Source organism: Sceloporus occidentalis, unplaced genomic scaffold (genome assembly GCF_023333645.1).
Source record: "Sceloporus occidentalis isolate IW3139 unplaced genomic scaffold, rSceOcc1.0.p SCAF_9, whole genome shotgun sequence".
In the NCBI taxonomy this organism is placed as follows: Eukaryota; Metazoa; Chordata; class Lepidosauria; order Squamata; family Phrynosomatidae; genus Sceloporus; species Sceloporus occidentalis.
Window position 1 is genome coordinate 13,146,862 of NW_028316989.1, and position 21,513 is coordinate 13,168,374.

Genomic DNA, 21,513 nt, shown 5'->3' on the forward strand with positions numbered 1-21,513 from the left:
AGTTGGAGCTCATAGGCAGCAAACCATGAAGCCACGATGGACTGATGCGGTAGCATGGCTTCATCCCCCAGTTTCCCCACCTGCTTCCCCTGCTGGTTATGCAAGTGCGAAGCCCCAAAGGGATTCCAACCTGAGATTCTCCTAAAAGCTGTGCTGAACTTTGCTCCCTTGCCATTTCTTTCACACCCGTCGTGTGTGTGTGTGTGTGTGTGAGGTCGATGATAACTGCCACATCTCCCTTTTCGTCTTCTCCAGGCTCAACTGTTCTTCACATGACTTGCTTTCCGGGTGCTTCGGTTGTTGACATTCTCTTCAGGATGCTCCCACCGGAACTGAAATCGGTCCAGACCTGCCATCACAAAGTGAAACTCTTTTGCTGTCATCAGGTCACTATGTTTCCATTACGGTTGCCTAAGAATCCATTGTCTCTTGTAACTAATCCACAATTGCGCTGCTGACTCATGCGCAGTTTATGAAAAAGGAAGTCTTACCTTAATCTGAGAACGCCATGCTTTCAACCCAAGATGCTAGAGATCATTCACTTGTTAAGCCAATCGATTGGTTCCTCTCCCCATCCCGTGGTCTTAGCTTTATGACTCTGGGATATTTTAGCCTTTCTCTGCCATGATCACATGATGGGCAGCTGGTTTATTAATCCACGTTGCAGGGAGCCACAGACTCTGGTTTGAACAGCTACTCTGTCTCTGTGCCGACCACCACCAACAGCTCTGCGTGGATCCTGCAATGCAGACCCTGGAGGCTTCAGAAGGACCTAAGGCAGAGGCATCTCCCCTGAAAATGGCCACCTTCTCCCGGATAGATACCTTTAGCGCCTCCCACAGACTGGCCTGGTAATTTTACTCCCTAACCCTGTCTTTATGTACGTGGGGATGCATGTGTAAAGACCCAGTGTGCTGTAATGGTTTGAGCGTTGGACTAGGATGCTGGGTGGCCTTGGGCAAGTCGCATTCTCTCTCAGCTTCAGAGGAAGGCAAGGGTGAAACTGAACAAATCTTGACATGCAACAACAAACATGCATGCATGTGCACTTATTATGTTTACAGATATAGCCTGTCTTTCTTCTGAGCAACCTCAGAGCAGTGTACAGCATCCTTGCAATAGCCCTATGAGGCAAGTGAGGCTGTGGGGTACGAACTGATCCAAGTTTGCCTAGTGAGCTACATGGCTGCTTGGGGATTTGAACCTGGGATGCCCCATCTTAAGCAAACTCTCCTAACCTCTGTACCATGCAGGCAGTTATGGAGGTCAGGGGTGGAGGGGGAATGTGTCGAAGGTTGCAGAAGTGGAGCTGTGTATGTGGTAGTGTTACACATCCTCATGAATATGCAGCCACACATTTGCCTGTGCATATTTCCATCCCACATTGTGCATGTATGCATGTGTGGGCGGGCTCGATTCCATATTCACTTGCATAACGCCACAATTCACTAATGAGGTGGCATGCGTAACTGTCATGTAACACTGTGAATGTAAAGTTATACTGCATCGCCTCAGGTACTCAGCTCAGTAGGATCTCAACTACTGTATTTGTATTTAGCAAAGGAATTTGATAGGATTTTAATGCCTTAGGTACCAAAATGACATGGCAAGTAATAGGCATTGGGAGGGGGGATTATGTGCTGTGCTGCAGGCAGCAAAATGTCTTGTTTGTGTATCCTGTAGGAAGACCTGTCCTTGAGATGGCTCCTCTGAGTCCAAAGGCTATAGGATGGGAGATGGAATACTGAGTTACTTCCTCTCCATACAACAAAGTTCTCTTTTTCTTGGCTGTTACAGATAAGCCAAGGAAAAGTCAAGACTGATAGGATGGAGAGCAGAGCTTCTGACTTCCAATTTGTGCTGACTCCTCAGTCCTGCATCTTAATTTTCTTTCCAGCAAATCCCTGAGTGACACAGAGAATGAGAAGCTGTTTGGGCCATGCAGTCGGAAGCACGGACACAACTATAAAGGTGAGGAACCAGACAATTTTGCGATCCCACTTACTCTCAATGCCACCCTAGCGGAATAAGGAATTGAAAATTTAGGTGCCTGGATGTTCTCTCTCCATCCTTCTCATTCAGAAGCAAATGACTGAGCCTCTCCAAATGTCTTTGGCCTGTGGTGCCCGCCAGCCCTAGTCAGCATAGCCAACAATGTAGGATGATGGGAGTTGGAGTCCAGAAACATCTGGAAGGCCATAAATGACCCATCCCACTTTTAACCACTAGGTCATCTTGCCATCCTCCCTACCTGCAGTGTTGAGAGCCTCCTCTGTGGCTGCCTCTAGGAACCCCCTTCCAGGGGCTAAAATGTCTCCCTCCTTGTTCTCCTTCTGTCATTTTCCAAACTGCTCCTTATTATTTTTTGTTGTTATGTTTCAAATTGGTCTAATGATTTAGATAGTTCAATCCCATTTTAATGTTTAATGTCACTGCACTTTGTGCATTTAATTTCCCTCTGCTTCCACTCTTGTCCTGCTCTGACTCATGTACCCTGCATATTTATATTCCCATTGTGGGAGATATAAATCCTGGAAATAAAGAAAAATAAAATATTCCGGATAGCACTGAAAGCATCTGATGAAGTGGACTGTTGTACTCAGAAGTTACGATAATGTTAACCAATGTATTAGGCTTTAGGGTTCCACAGGACCCTTTGTTGGTTTTGTCGCTGTAGGAGACTAATCCTCCTGGCTAGACAATTGGCATCTGCTTTATCAGTATCACCTTCATTTGCATTGTCCAACTTAAAGGAGGTTCACATTTTTACAGATTTACCTTGTCAATGATACTGTGTTCCCATTCCAATCCCTGCAGATAAGAACGAGGGAACCATGATGATCCATAGACCTCACTAATCTTGGCATATGAATTATAATTCATACCTTTCCACTGTCCCAATCGCTCCTATATCAGCCCACTTTTTCAGCCTTTTTAAAATGTTCCGGTTTCTCTCTTCTCCTCCCCCGACTTTCCTCCTTTGTCCTCAGCTTGCTTCAGTGGCTACAGATTGAATCCAAAATGCAAAGGTAGTTTTCACTTGATAAAGACATTAAGGTAGAGAAGAAGGGGTAGAATATCGTCCTTCCCAGTAGGCTGAGGCAAAAGCAAACTGCAGCAGTTTCTTCTACCTTGTGTGTTGTTCCTCATTTTGCTTACCTGACCATACTCTGATGTTGCTTGGTCACACATGTCCTAATTTTTATCTGTGAAATGTTGGGTGGTATGGCAGTAACTTGTCCTTTTGTTCCTCCCTCTAGTTGTGGTGACAGTCTGTGGAGAGGTAAGTAGCACGGGGAACATTTGCGGGGGAAGTCTTAGGGGCATTTGGTTCTGGTGCAATCCAAGTCAACTTTATGTGACCCTAGTCTTTGCCAGGTTCTGGCTTTTTCAGAGCCACCTGAAATCCCAAGTAGAATTTGTATCTTCTCCAAATCACTTGTCTATAGATTGCTGATCTGCTCACTTGTTTTTTTGTTCTCTTAGATTGATCCCATTTCTGGGATGGTGATAGACCTGAAAGATTTGAAAGCTTATCTGAAGGTAATGATGCTGGACTGGTGGGACTCATAAATAGGAATCTGATGGTATGGAAATATAAAAGGCACATCAGGCCTGAGAGTTGTAGTTGACTTTCTTCTAACATCCAGAGATATAATGCCGCTTGGAGATGGCATGTAGCCGTTATGACTACTAGCCATTGACAGACTTTTCTTCCATGATAAAGAATGCTGGAGGAACAATACGAATTTACAAAGTTTTTCTAGAAGCTCTGAATTCTAGCAGTCCCAGAAGGTTGCAAGGAAATGTAGGGCCAGGTTGGTCCCAGGCTTTGCATGTTATTTTTGTGGCCTTTGGCTCCTCCAAAAAACTGGGGGGCCTCAAGCAACCTCAGGATCATACCTCCCCAGCTTCTACATTTAGAAGTCTTCTTTTGCAACTTTATTTGGACATGCCCTGCATAATATATCTTTCTGCTCCTGCCTAGGAGGCGGTTACAGACCCTCTTGACAAAAAAGACTTGGATACAGATGTCCCCTATTTTGGAAATGTTGTAAGGTAAGACGAGGAGATTCTTGCATGAGGAAAACTCAACTATTGAGGGTGAGGACTTTGCTTATATGAATTAAATCCAGTTCTGTTTGTCCAAACCATCAAGCACTATAGCACTAGTGTTGCTTTTTTATTGCCATTTTATTTTCATTGCCGTGACTGTTGCTGAATTGGCCATTGTGTGATAGTCTCCAAAGACTCAGAGAAATCCTAATGTCCTTTCTTTGTCTCTGTCAAACCTCCAGCACAACTGAGAATCTTGCTGTCTTCATCTGGGAAAACCTCCAGAAGCACTTGCCTGCGAAGACCCTTCATAAAATAAAACTCTACGAAACAGACGAGATCAGTGTCGTCTATAGGGGAGATGCACCAGATCCATCAGCTTTCGCGGCGGAAGGTGACCAAAGGGAGCTTCTTAGCAGTCCTAAAAAATCTGCCATCACCTCCCAGTATTTCATCTGCCCTGCCAGGTTCTCTGTCTAAGCTTCCTTTTGGAAAGTCTGTGGGCCTGGGGAAAATTCATTGTTGCACTTACAGCACAACTAGGTTTTCTAGCTTTTTTTGCGCTTTTTTAGATGGTGTGGTCCTGCTTGAACAGACAGGAGTTGGTATCATTGGCAGCTGCAACTGCACAACCTAGTAAATAACTGCTTACCTGTTCAAGAATGATCTCCAGGAATCTAGAAGCTAGGAACTGCTATCAAAATACAGTTGGCCCTCCATATCCACAGATTTTTTTTATCCATGGATTCAACCATCCATGGCTTGAAAGTAGTCAAAAAATATATCAGTTCCAAAAACCAATCCTTGATTGTGCCATTTTATACAAAGGGCACCATTTTACTGCACTATTTGGTTTAATGGGATTTGAGCAACACCTTTTCATTTACCCACAACTTTGCTAGTTTTAAGAAAATGATATTAGGACAAAGTAAAAGATTGCTTTTGAAAAATGAACAAGGTGACAAAATAGCACTCACCCACCACAAAAGTTATAGCAAAGGTGTGCAAATCGCTGAGCATGTGGATACCAGAATTACAGTGCCTTGACTCCACTTTAACTGCCAAGGCTCTGTCCTATGGAAACCTGGGATACTTAGTTTCGTCAGGTATTGAGAATTCTATGCCAAAGTGCTCTAAGACCTCTAAGACCAAACTACAAATCCCAGGATTCCATAGGCTGCAACCATGGCAGCTAAAGGGGTATCACAATTCTATAGTTGTGTGGTGTGAAAGAGACCTTAGAGACGGAAGAGACACACCAAGGACCATTCACATCTCTGGTGTTTGTATTCCAGTGAATGAGGTATGATGGTTCCCATACCAAATGCCTGGTGTAGATGCACTATTTTTGACCAACTACTTCCCCCCTCTCCCCAATGCAAAAACATTTCAAAACATATTGATTAATATTGCAAAGATTTCTTTAAAAATGCAGAAATTGCCAAGTGGCTCCAGTTTTATGCAAATAATTAAACTATAAAATAGACATTGAATACAAAAATAAACAATATGATATGCTATAAAGTTTAATGTCAGTTAGTGCCTCCTTTTTAAAAATTCTATGTGTGCAATATTTGTCTGTCTTTTATTAGCAATACTTGTCCCAGTCACAAAGATAATTTTGCTTATGATGGCTTATGGAGCAGGGTATGTTTAGCCTGGAGAAGAGGCTTAGAGATAACATGAGAGCCATGTTTAAATATATGAAGAGTTGTCATGTTGGGGATGGAGCAAACTTGTTTTCTGCTGCTCCAGAGAATAGGACCCAGAGCAACAAATTCAGGCTCCAGTTAAAGAGATTTCATCTCAACATTAGGGAAAACTTACTGACAGTAAGAGCTTTTCAATAGTGGAACAGACTGCCATGGTGGATGATGAAGACTCCTCCTTTGGAGGTCATCTCTTGGAAGTGCTTTGATTTTATATTCCTGCATGGCAGGGGGTTGGACTGGTGGCCCTTGGGGTCTTTTCCACCTCTATGATTTTTTGATTTCTATAGATTAAAATAACTTTTATGACACCATTAGGCAGATAAAGCAACGCATGGTAAGATTAAGTGCTTGCCCAAAATCACAAAGGAGAAATTTCAGTCGCATCCCATCACGGAGCAGACCCCTTCTTCTCGTATTTTTTCGGTATCAACGTGGGACAAAGATGCCATGAAAACCATAAGGGATCTGTACTGGAACCTCTGCCCGTCCCAATTCGGTGAAATCCTTGGCATCCAGAACAAGCAGGAAGCTACCTTGATTCTGAAACAAGGACAAACTCAAAGTCAAACAATAACATAGATGTGCAGCATTGTTACATTCCCACCTGAGAAATCCTTGTAAAGTACTCTTTCTGGCTAATAAATTAGGAAGGTGGAATATGAGAAGGCAGCAGCTGTCCACAGCCCTAACATGTTGAAGCAAAACACAGCATCTTGTGCTGCACTGCGTTTTCATATTCACTAGAGGGCATGATACAACTTGGTTTTAGCATCTCTACAATTCCTTTTCCACATTGGTCTGAAGAGGAATGAGCTCTCAAGATATAGTTCCTTAGGGAAGCATTCACACTTATGTTTTTGTCCCAAGGAGATCCGGATCTCTGTGGTGACACAATACCGAATCGATGTTTCCACTACGGTTTACGTGACCGAATCTCTCCTGGTCAACATTCACACACACAGCAGATTGATTCAAAATGGAGGCAACTCCATTTCCGGAAACAATCCCGTTCAATCTGGATCGATTTGGTAGTGTACTCACACTACCGAAGATCCAGATCATTCCAGACCTTTACAAAAGACCCAGTAAGGAATCCAATGTCAAATACACCGGATTAAGTGGGTTTCTCCATGGCCCCCTAGCAAACAGCGCTGGGTCCCCAACAGGATCCTCACCATCATTCGGATATTATTTTTAAAAATTATAAATACAATAACAAATATCACAACCTCCAGCAAGAAGAAGCCCGTTGGCTACAGCTTGTGAAGACTAAAATTACCTGCTTGGGTGTGAGTACTACGGACAGAATGACTCCACCATCTTCTGTAGCAGAGTTAGGTTCAGGCACAAACACAGGCTCAGAGGGATACATCCCATCCTCTTGCCAAATCTAGCAAGGAAAAAAGCACCAAGGGAGAGAAGGACAAAGTTTTACTAGTAGTTTTTAAAGACTAGAATCCACCTCCTGCAGCCAGCCCAGGAAAGTACAAAGAAATAGCTCCCCCTATAAAGAGAAACCCCACATCCTTTCACCTTCATCTCCTTGGTGTTCAGATCGATCTTGATCAATGAGTCTCCAATCAGGTGCCCAAAGCCACAGCCATAGAAGTAGCGGTATTTCTTCCCATTGCAATGAGCATAATTGATCTGGGGGAATTCCAGGCCTCCTCTTTTCTCAAGCTTCTCATCATGCAGACTTTCATATGTGCACCAGATCTGGAAATGGAATCGGTATCTTATGTGTACACGAGAAGATGCCCTACACTCTTTGCTTCTCTGGATCCACTTTATCTTTGCCAACTTACAGTAGCTGTTCTGGTGCTCCAGATACAGAAGGGTCATTCCCATCATCTGCTACTATAAGCCTGCAAAGCAGGAGTAGGGTTGGACCTCAGTGCTTCCTGGAGTTTCAAACCAGCTCTTCTGAGTTCCACAGACAGCCATACACCCTTTCTCATGACAGCAGTACTTTTTAGTAATTTTTACCCATTTTTGTCCAGCCTTCAAACCCCCCTCTACTGAAATTATCTCTCCTAAGGCTTAGTAACTAGAGTTTTAAACTCAGTGTGCTGATAATTTTGGCCCTATCCCTTTTGGCTAAAGCCCTACCCATCATCCCTAGAATATAGCCTGCAAGAACATCTCTGAAACTAAATTTGGGCATGTTGCTCTAAAGCCTGAGAGAACATGCACCCCACAGGTTACATGCAGCCCCCAGACCACACTTATGTGGTGGCCAAAGCACCCCACATTTGTTCTTATATGATTTCCGAGTGATTTCTTTTGTCTGAACACTAGATCAAAACTGTCCCATTCAGTGGAGTTTTGCCATTGCCATTCTCTAAGACCAAGAGAGTGGGACTTGCCCAAGATCAACCAGTGGGTTTCCATGGCCAAGCGAGGATTTGAGCCCTGGTCTCCCTGAGTCCTAGTCCAACACTCAAGCCAACATGTCACTCAGCCAAAATGGCAACAAGAAGCAATAGAATGTTACTTCCAGTTGCAGTTTTGGCAATCATGCAGCCAAATGAGGCAACCTTTCCACATATGAAGGTGGAGGTGCAGCCCATATGGCATTTAGGGGGAAATGAGCCTCAGAAAACCCCCTTCAGGTGTCCACCCTGCATTACAGCATCCATTTGTCCATGGAGTACAGACCTTCCCATCAGCCTTTTTCACAGCTGTTGCTGATGTGTAGCTCAAAGGATTAAGATTCTCTCCTACAGGTTTCTTGTCATCGATGTTGAGGGGCAGAACAAAACGTCGTGGATATGGCGCTGCAATTGAATTATAGGCCTGCAAAGGGAACAAATGTGAGAATGATACCTAGGAAGGTAAACTTTATGGACAATGTTAGGGAAACAGCATAATGGGTTACATCCGTTTGCCTGCTTCCATTACTGTGTGTGAATTCTGACAAATGACAAAGTGTGACTCTGGCAGCTGGTAGCATTCTTTTTAATGGAGCAATGAATCCAGTCCAGGCTCTCAAGGTGTTATCCACGGTGCCAGAATCTCCCCTCCTGAAATAGTTTTAGGACCTTGAACAGCTCCTTGAAAGCGCTCCAGAACTTGAAGTGACCACCCCACTGATGGGGTGTGACCCATAAGTACAGAATACAACACACACACAAAAAAAAAAAGCCCAAAGGGGCTCCAATTTCTTCTGTTCCCTCTCCACAAATATTCTTTGGTCAGGCCTTGCCTACAACATTATCTCTAGGGCAATTTTACCTGGTCCTGGGCTTCCCCTGCCTTGTGGAGGTTCTGCAAGCGGTAAATATCTAGGGCTTGCCCATCATCCTGGCAGCAGAGATCTAGGACAATGCAGCCTTGATCTTCAAAGGCGTTGATCTGATGGAAAGTCAACAGGGCTTTGCTGCGGTACTGCCCAGGCAACACCTATGTAAAGAACACATAAGACATCCTCTTCAGTTGCACATCTCCCATAGAACATCTCTGAAAATCTGCAGATTGTGTTCAGTGTTGCTTGCAAGGATTTTCATACATGGACAGAAGTAAGAGGTCTAGAAGCCCAATTGCACTTTCTATCCACCTGCTCCTGTTTCAAAATGTCGCTAAAGTACTACGGTACTTAAATGCCTTACGGCACTAAGGTTATACAATGGCACTTTGCAAGTAAAGTGTACAAGTAATGAGTTACAAGTAGCTACTGCAACCAGAGCTACAGGGTCTGTGGCTGGGTCTGTGAGCTCCACAACAGCCAATGCAGAAGGCAATGAGTTGGTAAAAGGAGAGGACCTACCTGTCCTGTGAGCTTGTTCACTACGTGGAAACGAGTGTTGTGCTGAGGCTCCCAGCTGATCCCATCCAAAAAGGATTTCCCAAAAGCTTTGGCAGCAACGAACTTCCACAGGTTCATTTTGAGGGGCTGTTCAATGAAGATGATGTAGTTTTTGCTCATTCCTAGAAGCGAAAGATGGCAAAGCTTAACGTCTGCCAGATCCATAACAGTTCCGTTGGCTTATTTGTTCCTAGGCAAAAGAATGTTATGATATCCAGTGGCCCCTACGTAATGCCCTGAATAAAATATATTTTCCTAGGGGGTTCTTCCGATCATCTTAAGGGGAAGGTAGGACTCAGGGTGACTAGTGACTCCAAGCTCACTGGGTCATCCTTTTTAAAGGTGGTTCTGCTCTTGTTTTTATCCTAAATTTTAAAGGAGCTACTCCAAGTTGTGGAATTTGTTCTGTGCTGCACTCCAGATGGCACTTTTAAAGTTTAAACTCAGAGCAGTTTTAACATCCTGCTAATGCTGGAGCTGCCCGAACGTGCTGGAAAAGCAAACCTGACACAGCTCAGAATACACTCACTCCTTATTAAAAGTCCCTGTATTAACTCAATGGCGCAGAATCCTGAGAGGAGGGAAAGTGACCACCTTGTGTCATAGAGAGAATATAAGCAAACCACTGGAACAGAACAATATACAAATATTAGGCCCTTTCACACTACTTAGTTATAGCACTATGGTTCCACTTCAGCTGTCACTGCTGCATCATGCAGAATGCTGGGGTTTGTAGTTTGGTGAGGCACTAGGGAGCTCCAGCAGAGAAGCCTAAGCACTTCTCTCTACAAATCCCAGGTTTCCATCAGGATAAAGCCATGGCAGTTCAAGTGGAATTATAGTACTATGGCTGCATAGGGTGAATGTGCCCAGAGTAGAAAGTACTCCCTTCCTTATGACCAAGTCAGTTTCAAAGGAGGCTGGTGCTCACCAAAGCTGTGGTAATAGGAGGGCTTCATCCGATCCTCTGGCTCAATGGTGCATACCACTTTGGCACCCAGCAGGCTAGAGTTATCTGAGCCAGGGGTCTGTGGTGGGACACAAATGATGTTATAGTTGGAGCCTGGAAGAGAGAAAGCACACCTTTAGGAAGAATCCTACCAGCAGTCGACCTGCAAATTTATCTGGGGGTGGGGGAGTGAGCCACCTTATTGGTTGGCCTGATACCTCTAGAAATGACCTATGGCAGCCTCTGTGTGCAATAACTGACAGCTAGGGAATCTATACCTTCTGCCACTCTCATTTTCAACGTAAGAAAAAGAGCAGAAAGTGGAGCATGACCATGAAAATGTTAAAGGATACAAAGGGTTTATGGGAAGAGGAATCTTATGCCCACCCTGTCCTGACCCCCATGCAAAAGGCAAGACACGGTTGCACCAAGCATTTTGAATCTTAACAGCAGCTCTATACTGGACCTTGCAAATTGGTAAAGTGAGGATCCCTTCGGAAAGTGAAACCCAAGCTAAAGTTGTAGTTTAGTCCTCCTAGAACAATGACCATGTTGAGGCATTCTTGATTCACATGAAATCAGAGGATGAGAATCAAATGCAGAAACTCGTTCTGCAGACTTTAGGAGAAAGAAGAATGTGAAATGAGATTCTCCCTTTCTAGACGTTGGTGCTTTTTTTCTGTAGTTACTCCAAGTGTTTTGTACAACAAGAGCAGTCAGGCAACTTTGCCTGCCATTTTCATGTAAGCATAGTATAAACAGAAAAGAAGTGGCTCAAGGGCAGAGATCACCAAATTCAAGAAACAGCAAGGCAGGTGGGGGACTGGAGCAAGCTGGTTGTCTTAAACAATTCGCAGTTTGGGAGATATCACATTCCCAATGCGCTTCATTGGAAATTTGATATTGGAAATTTAAGTAACACCACAAATATATCAACAAAAATCCATCAATGATACCTTTATTGTGCATTTTGGTTGGCCAGTAAAAGTATCACTGATGGATTTTTGTTTGTATTTGTTAAATGGCCAACACAGCTATCCCTGCATGTTTTCACAAATATATCAGTTTAATGTGAAGTCGAAGGCTTTCATGGCCAGCATCCATAATTTTTTGTGGGTTTTTCGGGCTATGTAGCCATGTTCTAGAAGAGTTTATTCCTGATGTTTCACCAGCATCTGAAGACACCAGACACCGATGCTGGTGAAATGCCAGGAATAAACTCTTCTAGAACATGGCCACATAGCCCGAAAAACCCACAAAAAACTGCATCAGTTTAAAATATATTATTCTCTCCCAGATTGCAACCTGTCTATCACATTCCTGGGCCAGCAGTAACCACATTGCATTCTTAAATTCACTTATTAGGAAATAAGCTTAACCAGACAGTCACATTTTATTCTGGGAAGGGCTAATGCAGAAAGAAGAGTGAAACCCAGTGACATGGTTTGTATGCTAAGAGTATCCTATGTTCAGTCCTTTGCATCTCAAGCTATGATCTTGGGTACCCAAGATGCAGTCAGTCTTTTCCTAAGGCCTTTACAGCTACTTTTCCTCTCAGTTCTGGGCTAAATGGACCTCTGTTCTATCACAATACAAGGCAGGTTCAGAGAACCAGTGTAGTGTAGTTGTTAGGCTGTTGCACTAGAAGAGTTGTAGGTTATATTCCCACTCAATCTTGGCCCTTGAACTAATCTCTCAACCAGATCGCATCAGCATGGCATGTAACTAATAAACACAATGTTCACAGTCATGGTTTGTAAAGGCATCCTCTCTCTTTTAGGCTTTCTCAGTCAAACCTGACTTTAATCTCTCTTCTGACCAAACACAACAGGCTGAGGATAGGCTGCCAAGCATTTTAATTTAACCAGGGCCATTGCTGAAAGAGGCACGCAGTACATGGCAAATTACAAGATTGGGAAACGCAGCGGATGGAATTCATATTCATTTATCTGCCTCCTTATTTCAAGTGGTTTCATAACAGGGAGCTTTGGAAATAAAACAGACTGATCAAAGCAAGGAGATAAGGAAAAGGAGTGTCTGTTCTCCACACCATGTCATTTGTTGTGCCTTCAAGTTGTTTTTGATTTATGGTGACCCTAAGGCGAACTTATCATGGGGTTTTCTTCGCATGATCTGTTCAGAGGAGGTTTGCCATTGCCTTCCCCTGAGGTTGAGAGACTGTGACTTGCCCAGTCACCCAGTGGGATTCGTGGCCCAGCTGGAATCAAACCCTGGTCTCCAGAGTCGTAGTCCAACACTCAAACCACTGCATTATGCTAGCTCTGACACCATGCCATAACTCTCTGCGAAACACAGCTCCTGCCAGCTCCTGAGTAACAATTATCCAAAAGTCAATTAGCTAATGAGATAATATTCTCATCATGCAGATTAAGTTGTGTTGGGAAAAGACATTGTGTTTTAATGCATAAAGGCAATGTAAACAGGGCTCTTTGTCACAGAACTGAATCCATGAAGTTACCATAGGAGCAATTTCCTCTTTGGATAGGTACATATTTAAGAGACTGTTTTCCCCCCTTAGAAAGTTCTCATGTTAGTCAGTTGCAACAAAAACAACAGAAGGTCTTGTGACATAAATAGAATGCATTATGGCATATGTTTTCAGAGGCCCCAACCCATTTAATTAGGTGCATGAATCGATCACCTATTTATGTCACAAGCCTGAGCCATGCGGTCCTCACCATGCTTCCCATACGAGTTGCCCATGTTGTACGCCGTCCCATCTGGGTCATAATGTGGGTGGGCAGTCGCTCCATTCACTGCAATATATTTTTCCCAATCCACCTGCAAGTGAAAGATGTTTTTCTTTTCAGGATCTGAGTGGAAATTATTGATTTAGCAGTACTTCTCCAGCACTGACATAAACAGGATATGTAAAGCTGTCTTTGCAGATAGCTGTAAACTCTGCAATGTAGACATCTTTCATAATGAAATCTCAAGAAATGGGCCGTTCATCCTCTGCTACAGAGTCCATATTCTTTCATCTACACATGCCATAAACTGTGATAGGCATAAGATAGTAAGAGTGCCAAGTCGAAGCATGGACTGTACTACTTCAAAATGCAAGATTCCCCCCCCCCCCCGAATGCTTTTTTATGTTTAATTCCCACCCCATGAAAATAGTCATATAATTTTTTTAAAAATAGCACAATGGACAGGGGTCATATGAGAGTGTTTCATCCTGCTTGCTAGTGTTTTTCTTTCAGTGGGCTCCTGACATAGGGAAAAGGCAAAATATGATTTTTCATCTACAATGTGATCCGAGAGAGCAGTTCGTTCTGTCACCGCAGAATTCAACCCCATTGTCCCTACACAGTTTTGCTGCATGTGTGTATGCCAGCCTATGCCTCACTCATGAAATGCATGGCTCACAATAATGGAAAGTAGCCTCTTCCTCTTCAAATACATCTGCTTTCCATTATGCACTGAAACTAGACCCACAACCAGTGATAGCTGGTGGCACTCATTTCAGTGGAGTAGTAAATAATCCATTCTGAGCCTTAGCCCAAACTTGAAACGAAATATTAAAGCTGCTGAACCTATTTTTAGACATGGAAGCCACCAGCCATTGCTACAGCAATGCTGTAATCTAGTGTCATCCTCTTGGGACCCTAACCTCCCTGTCTCAACTCTTCCTTCTAGATCACCCCAGAAGTTAAATCTGCTCCAGCATCCTGTTTTGTACACTGGGTCTGTCAAATGCCTTTGGGATGCCCACAAATGAATCATGTGAGATTATAGCTCGCTCGCTCTCCTGCTGCTGCCAGTGTCCAGTAGTTGGACTTCAGTGGCCCAGAACATCCAGATATAAAGTTTCCATACAGCTATCATGACTACAAGAAAGGTCCTGCAGGATCAGGTCAAAGAATCATCTCATCCAGCATCCTGTTTTCCACAAGGGCTAACCAGAAGTGGTCCCATCCTGCTTATATTTGCCAACAACTAGTGTTCAGAGTCCTACCTTCTTGAACTTGGATGGAGCCAGAGCAGGGACATATGGTTTGCATGCAAACAGTCCCATTTTCAGTTCCTGGCATCTCCAAAGGTTTGGACAGCAGTGCTGGGAGCACCTGAAAACCCTCTGCAAATCAATAGACTGGCTAGATGGACAAACTGTCTGACTTGATCTAAGGCACCTTTGTCTGTTCCTTTACCTTCTCCTTTGATTCAAGAGTTTCCAGGTCCACCTTGTGCATTACATTGGTTTCTGTGCTGACATAATAGTCGCCTTTGTAGACTACATAGTTCACATTGCAGTTGTCTGTTATTTCTGTGACAAAATGGGGAAGAGAAAAATTAGATTAGCCCAGGTCAGCTTGGCTTGGGGAATGAGGTGCAAAAGCTTCAAGTTTATTGGAGAAACCCAGAGAAACACATGAACCAGGTGTTCGCCTTGCAAAAGCTCTATGCTCTTTGGACTAAATAAACTGTTCTCATTGAACGTGTTGCACTTTAAAAGCCTGTGCCTGGGGCGAAGGTGAAAGTTGGCATCTTCCTTAAGTATTTTAATTGTTATGAAAGGCAGGGTTGCTCTTTTGACTCTAAGCTAATGAAACAATCTCCCACTCAAACTAATATCCACACCTCAGCAACTGATCTTCTTCCAGCTGAATGATGAAATTCACAGCAATCTCACACAAAATAAATTTAGTAGGAACCTAAAGCACCCTGGCTCTTCAGCCAGCTTTGGATACCCAGCAGAAAACAAAAGGATCAAGGATTCCTTGAGGTGTATCTTTCTGTTACTCCACTTATCACTTTATCAATTAAGGTCAGAATCCTGTTGGGGACTTACATTTTGGGAATTAGAACTGGCCAGTTCTGTAACATCCATACCTAGTAAAAGGCTGTTGTTAGGTTACTCTGTAGAGGAGCCAGCAAAGTGACCAATGCACAACGGGACAAAATATAACGGGATACAATTTATATGTATAGTATAAAAATACAATTTATATATCTCCAGCTAAATAAGTTTTCAGCTGGCACATCAGAGTACCTCAAACCTCAGAAGCCACCTGAAATCCTAATGATAATATTGGATCAATGAACATCCCAAGACTGAGGACCTCATTCTTTAATGAGAATGCAACCCTCATCTAGACCCGGCCAGATACTATTCCCCCATAGGGATGAACCACCTACCAACCACACCTTTCCCTTGTTTCAACATGTTTGTCTTCATTCCGACAGTTAATGGACTTAAGCAGCAAAATAAATAATCGGTCAGACAGCCCAAAGACCTGTCTGAATAGACAGTCATCAAAGAGGGAACTAAATTGGTCTTTCATGGGGAGGAAATACCAAAACCACAAAGCAGACACTCAGAAGGTCTTCTCCTAAGTCCCCAAAAAATAAACCTTTTTAATTTTAAGATTTGTTGTTTGCCTCTTTGGGAGGATTTCCCCTAAAGGGAAGCTTTGAATCAGTCTTCTATTATTATTATTATTATTATTATTAATATTAATATTAATATTATCATCATTAATATAGCACTGTAGATTTACACAGCACTGTACAATATCTATCTATCTGTTTGTTGTCTGTCTGTCTATCTGTCTAAATATCTTGAGGTGGTCCACCATGCTATTCAGTAAAGATGGTGGTTAAGATGATGGACAGTTCTTAGCTTCCTTTTTTCCTTGCATTCCTAACACTTTTTCTTTCAGTTGTGTACAGTTTTGTTTCCTTTTTGTACATCAGGGTTTTTTAAAAACATGATTTCTTGTTCGCTGCCTTGAGTCGCTGTACTGGGAGGAAGGCGGAAAATAATAATAATAATAATAATAATAATAATAATAATAATAATAGGTAATGTGAGTATGGTCCAAGTCCATTCGGCTTTGCTGTGAAATCTACCCCATATATAATTTCCTCTAGTCTAACATTTCCCTAAGGAAAAGACCAGCATTAAAGGAAGGATGGTGCAGACCCAAAAAAAGACACTTACTTGGCGCTTCAAACCTTGACATGAAGCGCTCAAAAATGGTCTTGCAAGGGTCTGGCACAGCCATGGTTCCAAACTCAGAGATCATGATCCGGTTGTTCTTGCTGTTTGCCAGATAGGAATCACTCCTTAGGAACTTGCTTCTGTACTTCACGATCCCATCTTCGATCTCAAACTGGTGCAACAAAGCCATGCCATCAAACCAGTGGTTATACCTTCCATTGAAGAAAAACGAGGTACAGTCTTTATATGAGGTATAAAACGGTTAGTGGTGCATAGAACAACAACAAAACAAACAAAGCCTTACTTGTCTTTTCCAAATTCAAACTTCCCTGGCCCATTTCTCAGCAGCTTGCCCTTGAGCCACCTGGGGACCTGTCCTTTGATCTTGGTCTGGATAACCTGAGGAGTTTCTTCCACGCTGGTGAAAAATGGTGAGAGGCATGGCAAGCCCTTCTGGTTGCGGAAGGTCACCTGCTGCTGTTGTTTCTGGTTCGATGCCAAGCTGTCTACACCTGTGGAGAGAAAGCAAGAAGTCACCAGATAAGAAGGGAATAGCATCCCTTGCCTATTGGTCAATTTGCTTTTGCCTCCTTAATTCAAGGGAAAACATACAGTGGTCATTTCCAGAGCAATGCAGAAGCACTTATCACACTTCGATTTCGCTTTAATATGAGTAACTCAAGAGATGTAGAGAGATCTTGTGGCACCATTGAGAGTAATGGAAAGAAAGAAGTTGGCAGCATGAGCTTTCGTAGACTAAAGTCAACTTCCTCCAAATGCATCTGGAGTAACTTAAGTTAAGAACAGGATGTGAATGCAAATAAGACCGCTACACAAACTGACTGAGTTTAGTTTTATAATATAGCTTTGCTGGGCTTTCTTCACTTTAAGGCTGCTACGTCTGTGCTTTTTGTTCATTTGCTTTTATCTAGAAAGAAATCCATAAATACACACACGCACATTTAAAATCCACAAAAGAGCTTCGCTGGCTTCTTCATCAGGCAAAGATATTAAAAATCATACAGAAGAAGAAAAGTGATGATTCACAGGCTGCAATTTGTCTCAGATGTTATATCTGTTGTCAGTTCAGATGGTCTGACTGCAGCAGTGTTTCCCAAACTTTGACCCTCCAGATGTTTTGAACTTCAGCTCCCAGAAGCCCCAGGCAGATTGGGCGAAAAATCAGGAATTCTGGGAGCTGAAGTCCAAAACATCTGAAGGGCCAAATTTTGGGAACCACTGATCTAGAGGGATATCAATGCAGGCAGAGCCCATTCCTCTTCTTGGCCATACTGAGGACCAGGGACAAAGGGCAAGAAAAGACAGGTAATAAAAATTCAACTCCATTAGCAACAGAAAATAACTTCCCTTGAGATCCAGGCTGCCCCTGTCCTGTGCAAAGCTAACTGCCCCTTTCTTAGGCAAAGAACATCTCTGAGAGAGAGAGAGACATCGGATCCCGAATACTATTGAGCACCTAAAGAGTTAAAGCTGTTATCTCTTCAACTGCTTTTCCTCTGCAAGTATGATTAAATTCTGCTGAAATCCTGTCTAATGCCCTGAATCCAATGCTCCTTTTGGTACTAGCATGATGGGATGAGAGGATGCAGCTTTTAATGAGGTTGGCAAAGGCGACGGCGGGAATTAGCAAGGCCTAATCTACAGAAACTGAGCTCCAAGCAAGATCTCCCATAGCTTTGTAAGGTTGGGATTGCCATATTCTCAATGCATTTATACTGTAGACACTCTTATTAGTTCAATAACTTTTCTGGGTTTGCTTTTCTGTTTTCAAAAGTAATTGTTGGCCTCATCCTGTATGACATGAGACAAATTCTTGTTCCTTCACAGGACTTCACTTATATGTTCACTTTTTATTTTTAGTGAAGAAAACAACATTTTATACATGGGATTTTCTTGGTGCTGGGGCTTTTCAAGATGGGGGTAAGTGTACCAGGATGCGGTAGATGTTTTGGGGGGGTTTCTTTGGGATTAATGAGAAGATTAACCCTCACCTTCACCTTCGGAAGACTGTAATCAGGGAAAGCAACTGGCAGAAATAGTGTAGTTTTTAAGTTGTGTTATTATTCATCATGGAAGCAATCACATTTCACAACAGGGAACCCAAGTAAAGAAACTAGGCTGTGATCTTTCCCATTCAGAACCATGGAAAGTGCCTAAACGCATCCTCTTTAAAAGCTTCCATTATATTTATTATAGGTTCAAAGCATTTCAACCACGCTTCTCAGCTAAAAGAGGCTGAAAGGGTGACACACAAAGATAATGATCAAACACTAAAGATGTTATCACACAAGCCTCATTTTCACCACAATTGCCATAGTTAGCAAAAACAAGCATTCTGGTTTAAGAGCATCCATTATTGCACATCTTTCGCAATCACACAACCGGGGCTGCTACTCCCATCACGCTTTCTTCCACATTCCCCCTTAACCCCATCTCCCTGCCCTATGTCTTACCCAGTGTGCCTTTTGGGATTTTCGTTTTTACTTTTTTAATGCAATTCTGGAGTTCTGCTAATGCTATGTTTGTTTTAAAAATAAGAGAAATAGACAAAAGGAAAGGCACTCAGGCTGCTAGGGAATAGCAAGGGGAAGGTAGGGCTGCGAGAGAGGAGAAGACACTGACACCACATGAGTGCCAGCTTCACAACTGTTGCACATGAGATCTAATGGGATTGCAGCGCGTTTGGGAGCTTATTGATGAGTTTCCCCAACAATGACAAGGATACCTTAACCACACTTTGCAGACACAGCAGCTATGGGTTGGAGGCGACACTGTATGATAAGTATCAACTTGCTCTTTTATGGCTATAATTGCGGTTTAAAAACCACATGTGATAATCTCCTAAATTTCCTCAAGTGCATTACTTTTTTCTTTCTATACATCTTAACTTGGGAAGCAGCATGAACACTTTATTAGCTACAAGGTGCCGTAGGCTATATTTCAAAGGAAGGAACTGGTAAACCACCTCTGAGTAACCCCTGCAGGAGAAAACCCTATGAAACTCATGGGCTTGGCATAAGTCAACATAAGGCATAAGGCAACTTGAACATACATACACATAAACCACAAAGAAATGAGCTAATCTTTGAGTTTTATGGAGGTCTTACTCAACTACAAAGAAACGGATGTAACAGAAGAGAAAAAAAGATTGTTTCTGAACACTGTGAAATGCTTCTTCATAGTAGAAGCCTAGTTTCCATTACTGAACAGGGAGGACTTTGTGATTATCAATGCCCACTATGTCCTTTATCAGATTTTAGACATGCATTATTCTCTCCTCCAACCCACTGCTTGATTTCATTATGCAAAATCTCATGTCGTACCAAAGCATCCTGTAGGAAAGAAGTAAGGGTCTTTGAAATGATAAAAAGAAGACTTGTTCCTAGCATTAAATGGATTAGCTCCTTCTAAGGATGAGCTCAAAAGTAACAAAAAATGTTCTTATTATCAAAACTGGAGATTAATACTAAATGACGCACTAGGTATAGGATTGTATAGAAAACAGATCTTGAAATAATACTTGTATCATAATAACCCTTTGGAGGAAGCAGAAGAAGAGAGGAACGTTAAGTACTTCCAGAAATATTTTGAATGCTTTGAAGATTAGCCAGCAAGGTTATTCCAACAGCAAATCTGTATGTGCTAAAAAAGACATAAAAATGGTTTTGCTTTATTTTTGTGATTGAAACATACAAAAGATTAAACACTTTTCCACCTAAGGGTGAAAAATAAAGATAAAAATCAAGTTTGATTTAAAAAAAAACAAACCCTTTCTAAATTAGTATTGTGATTGAATGCTCTTTCCCCCCCACAGAAATAACATTGTCCAACTCTTGCTCTCAAAATAGCTGGCTGATGTTGCAATATTAGCAGGTAAAGATGAAATAACTATTATATTGGCCAAGGCAGGCTTTTGTTCTTATTAAGGTGACAGTCCAAATGGACTGGACTTTTTATGGCACCAACACTTATTCTGAGTGAGCAAACTGGGGATAGATAGATAGATAGATAGATAGATAGATAGATAGATAGATAGATAGATCCAGCCTGATTGGAAAAGTCCCAGATTTGGTTCCTTTCTTTCCTGTTTTATATTTGTAAAATAAACCAACTTGGGGAGCTGGTGTAAAAAGTTTCTGAATGTACTGAATGTGCCATCAGTTTGTTGTTTATGATTTATTCCATCATCTCTTCCCATCTCTCAGCAGGCAACAACTTCATAGCAGGACCCATCAGCATAAAGAATTATTTGACTTAAGGAACCCATACCAGACCTGCTCACACAATTACTATCACAGGCTACAGAAAATGAGACAATTTAGGACTTTATTGCCCTCCATTCAGTAATAAACTTGCTACCGATTACTCTTTAGGCTTCCTATATGGTCCTTATACTGTCAGATTTCTGTGTTGTGGAAAGTAGTTAAAACTTCAGTTGGGTGTTACATTTTTGGAAAAGGTCCTCTGTTTAAAAAAATCTATTCCGATAGTAGCTTCACTGCATTATCACAGTTGACAGCTGTTTACCGACTTGTTTACTGGTTACAGATAGCTCCAAATCTACATTCTCTGACTTGGAAAATCAGAGATAACCAGTACTCATGACTCCCAAATAATAATTGGATTCTTATGTAACGCTGACAACCCTAGATGGGACTTCGGTGTCCAGTCCATCCACCCTCAGATGCTTTAAAGCAGCAATAATACTAAAATAGCCCCCAGGAGGGGATGAATGGCGCTCTTACCTGGGATGAGCTGAAGCAAAGACCAAAGGAAATGAATGGCATTCTTAAGCAGGAAGCCAGCGAACGAAAAGATGGAGGAAAGCATCTGTGCAGTGATAAGAGGTGATGATAAAAGCCTGAAATAAGCAGCAGGAATTGCTCTGCCGAAGATGGCACAGTGCATCTGGCACTGATGCGAATGCAGAGCAAGGCTGGCTGAGCACATCGTTTCAGAATAAAAGCCTGCTTCAGCCTTTTCTGGCTGAACAATAGGAAGCAGC

At 42.5% G+C, this 21,513-nt stretch overlaps 2 protein-coding genes across 13 annotated transcripts in view; one reads left to right on the plus strand and one right to left on the minus strand.

Annotated features, from left to right (window-relative positions):
- The first annotated feature begins 263 nt into the window (after positions 1-263).
- LOC149306927 (6-pyruvoyl tetrahydrobiopterin synthase-like) lies at positions 264-5,021 on the plus strand. The gene is made up of 6 exons (XM_089538928.1): positions 264-851; positions 1,898-1,971; positions 3,261-3,283; positions 3,487-3,543; positions 3,989-4,059; positions 4,299-5,021. The coding sequence occupies exons 1-6, from the start codon at positions 745-747 to the stop codon at positions 4,534-4,536; spliced, it is 570 nt and encodes a 189-aa protein (XP_089395054.1). The 5' UTR covers positions 264-744; the 3' UTR covers positions 4,537-5,021.
- A 507-nt stretch (positions 5,022-5,528) lies between these two features.
- LOC149306928 (carotenoid-cleaving dioxygenase, mitochondrial-like) overlaps positions 5,529-21,513 on the minus strand; it is a 47,131-nt gene continuing 31,146 nt past the window's right edge. For 11 of the 12 annotated variants that reach the window (XM_089538921.1, XM_089538915.1, XM_089538916.1 and 8 more), the window contains 11 exons: positions 16,792-16,999; positions 16,488-16,699; positions 14,695-14,810; positions 13,222-13,324; positions 10,505-10,636; positions 9,535-9,695; positions 9,003-9,170; positions 8,427-8,564; positions 7,302-7,484; positions 7,048-7,158; positions 5,529-6,308 (listed from right to left, as the gene is read on the minus strand). In XM_089538921.1, coding sequence (XP_089395047.1) covers positions 6,195-6,308; positions 7,048-7,158; positions 7,302-7,484; positions 8,427-8,564; positions 9,003-9,170; positions 9,535-9,695; positions 10,505-10,636; positions 13,222-13,324; positions 14,695-14,810; positions 16,488-16,699; positions 16,792-16,999 — 1,646 coding nt within the window. In that variant the 3' untranslated portion in view covers positions 5,529-6,194. Of the gene's footprint in view, positions 6,309-7,047; positions 7,159-7,301; positions 7,485-8,426; positions 8,565-9,002; positions 9,171-9,534; positions 9,696-10,504; positions 10,637-13,221; positions 13,325-14,694; positions 14,811-16,487; positions 16,700-16,791; positions 17,000-21,253; positions 21,441-21,513 lie in introns of those variants that run through there. The other variant, XM_089538910.1, reaches the window with a different exon arrangement.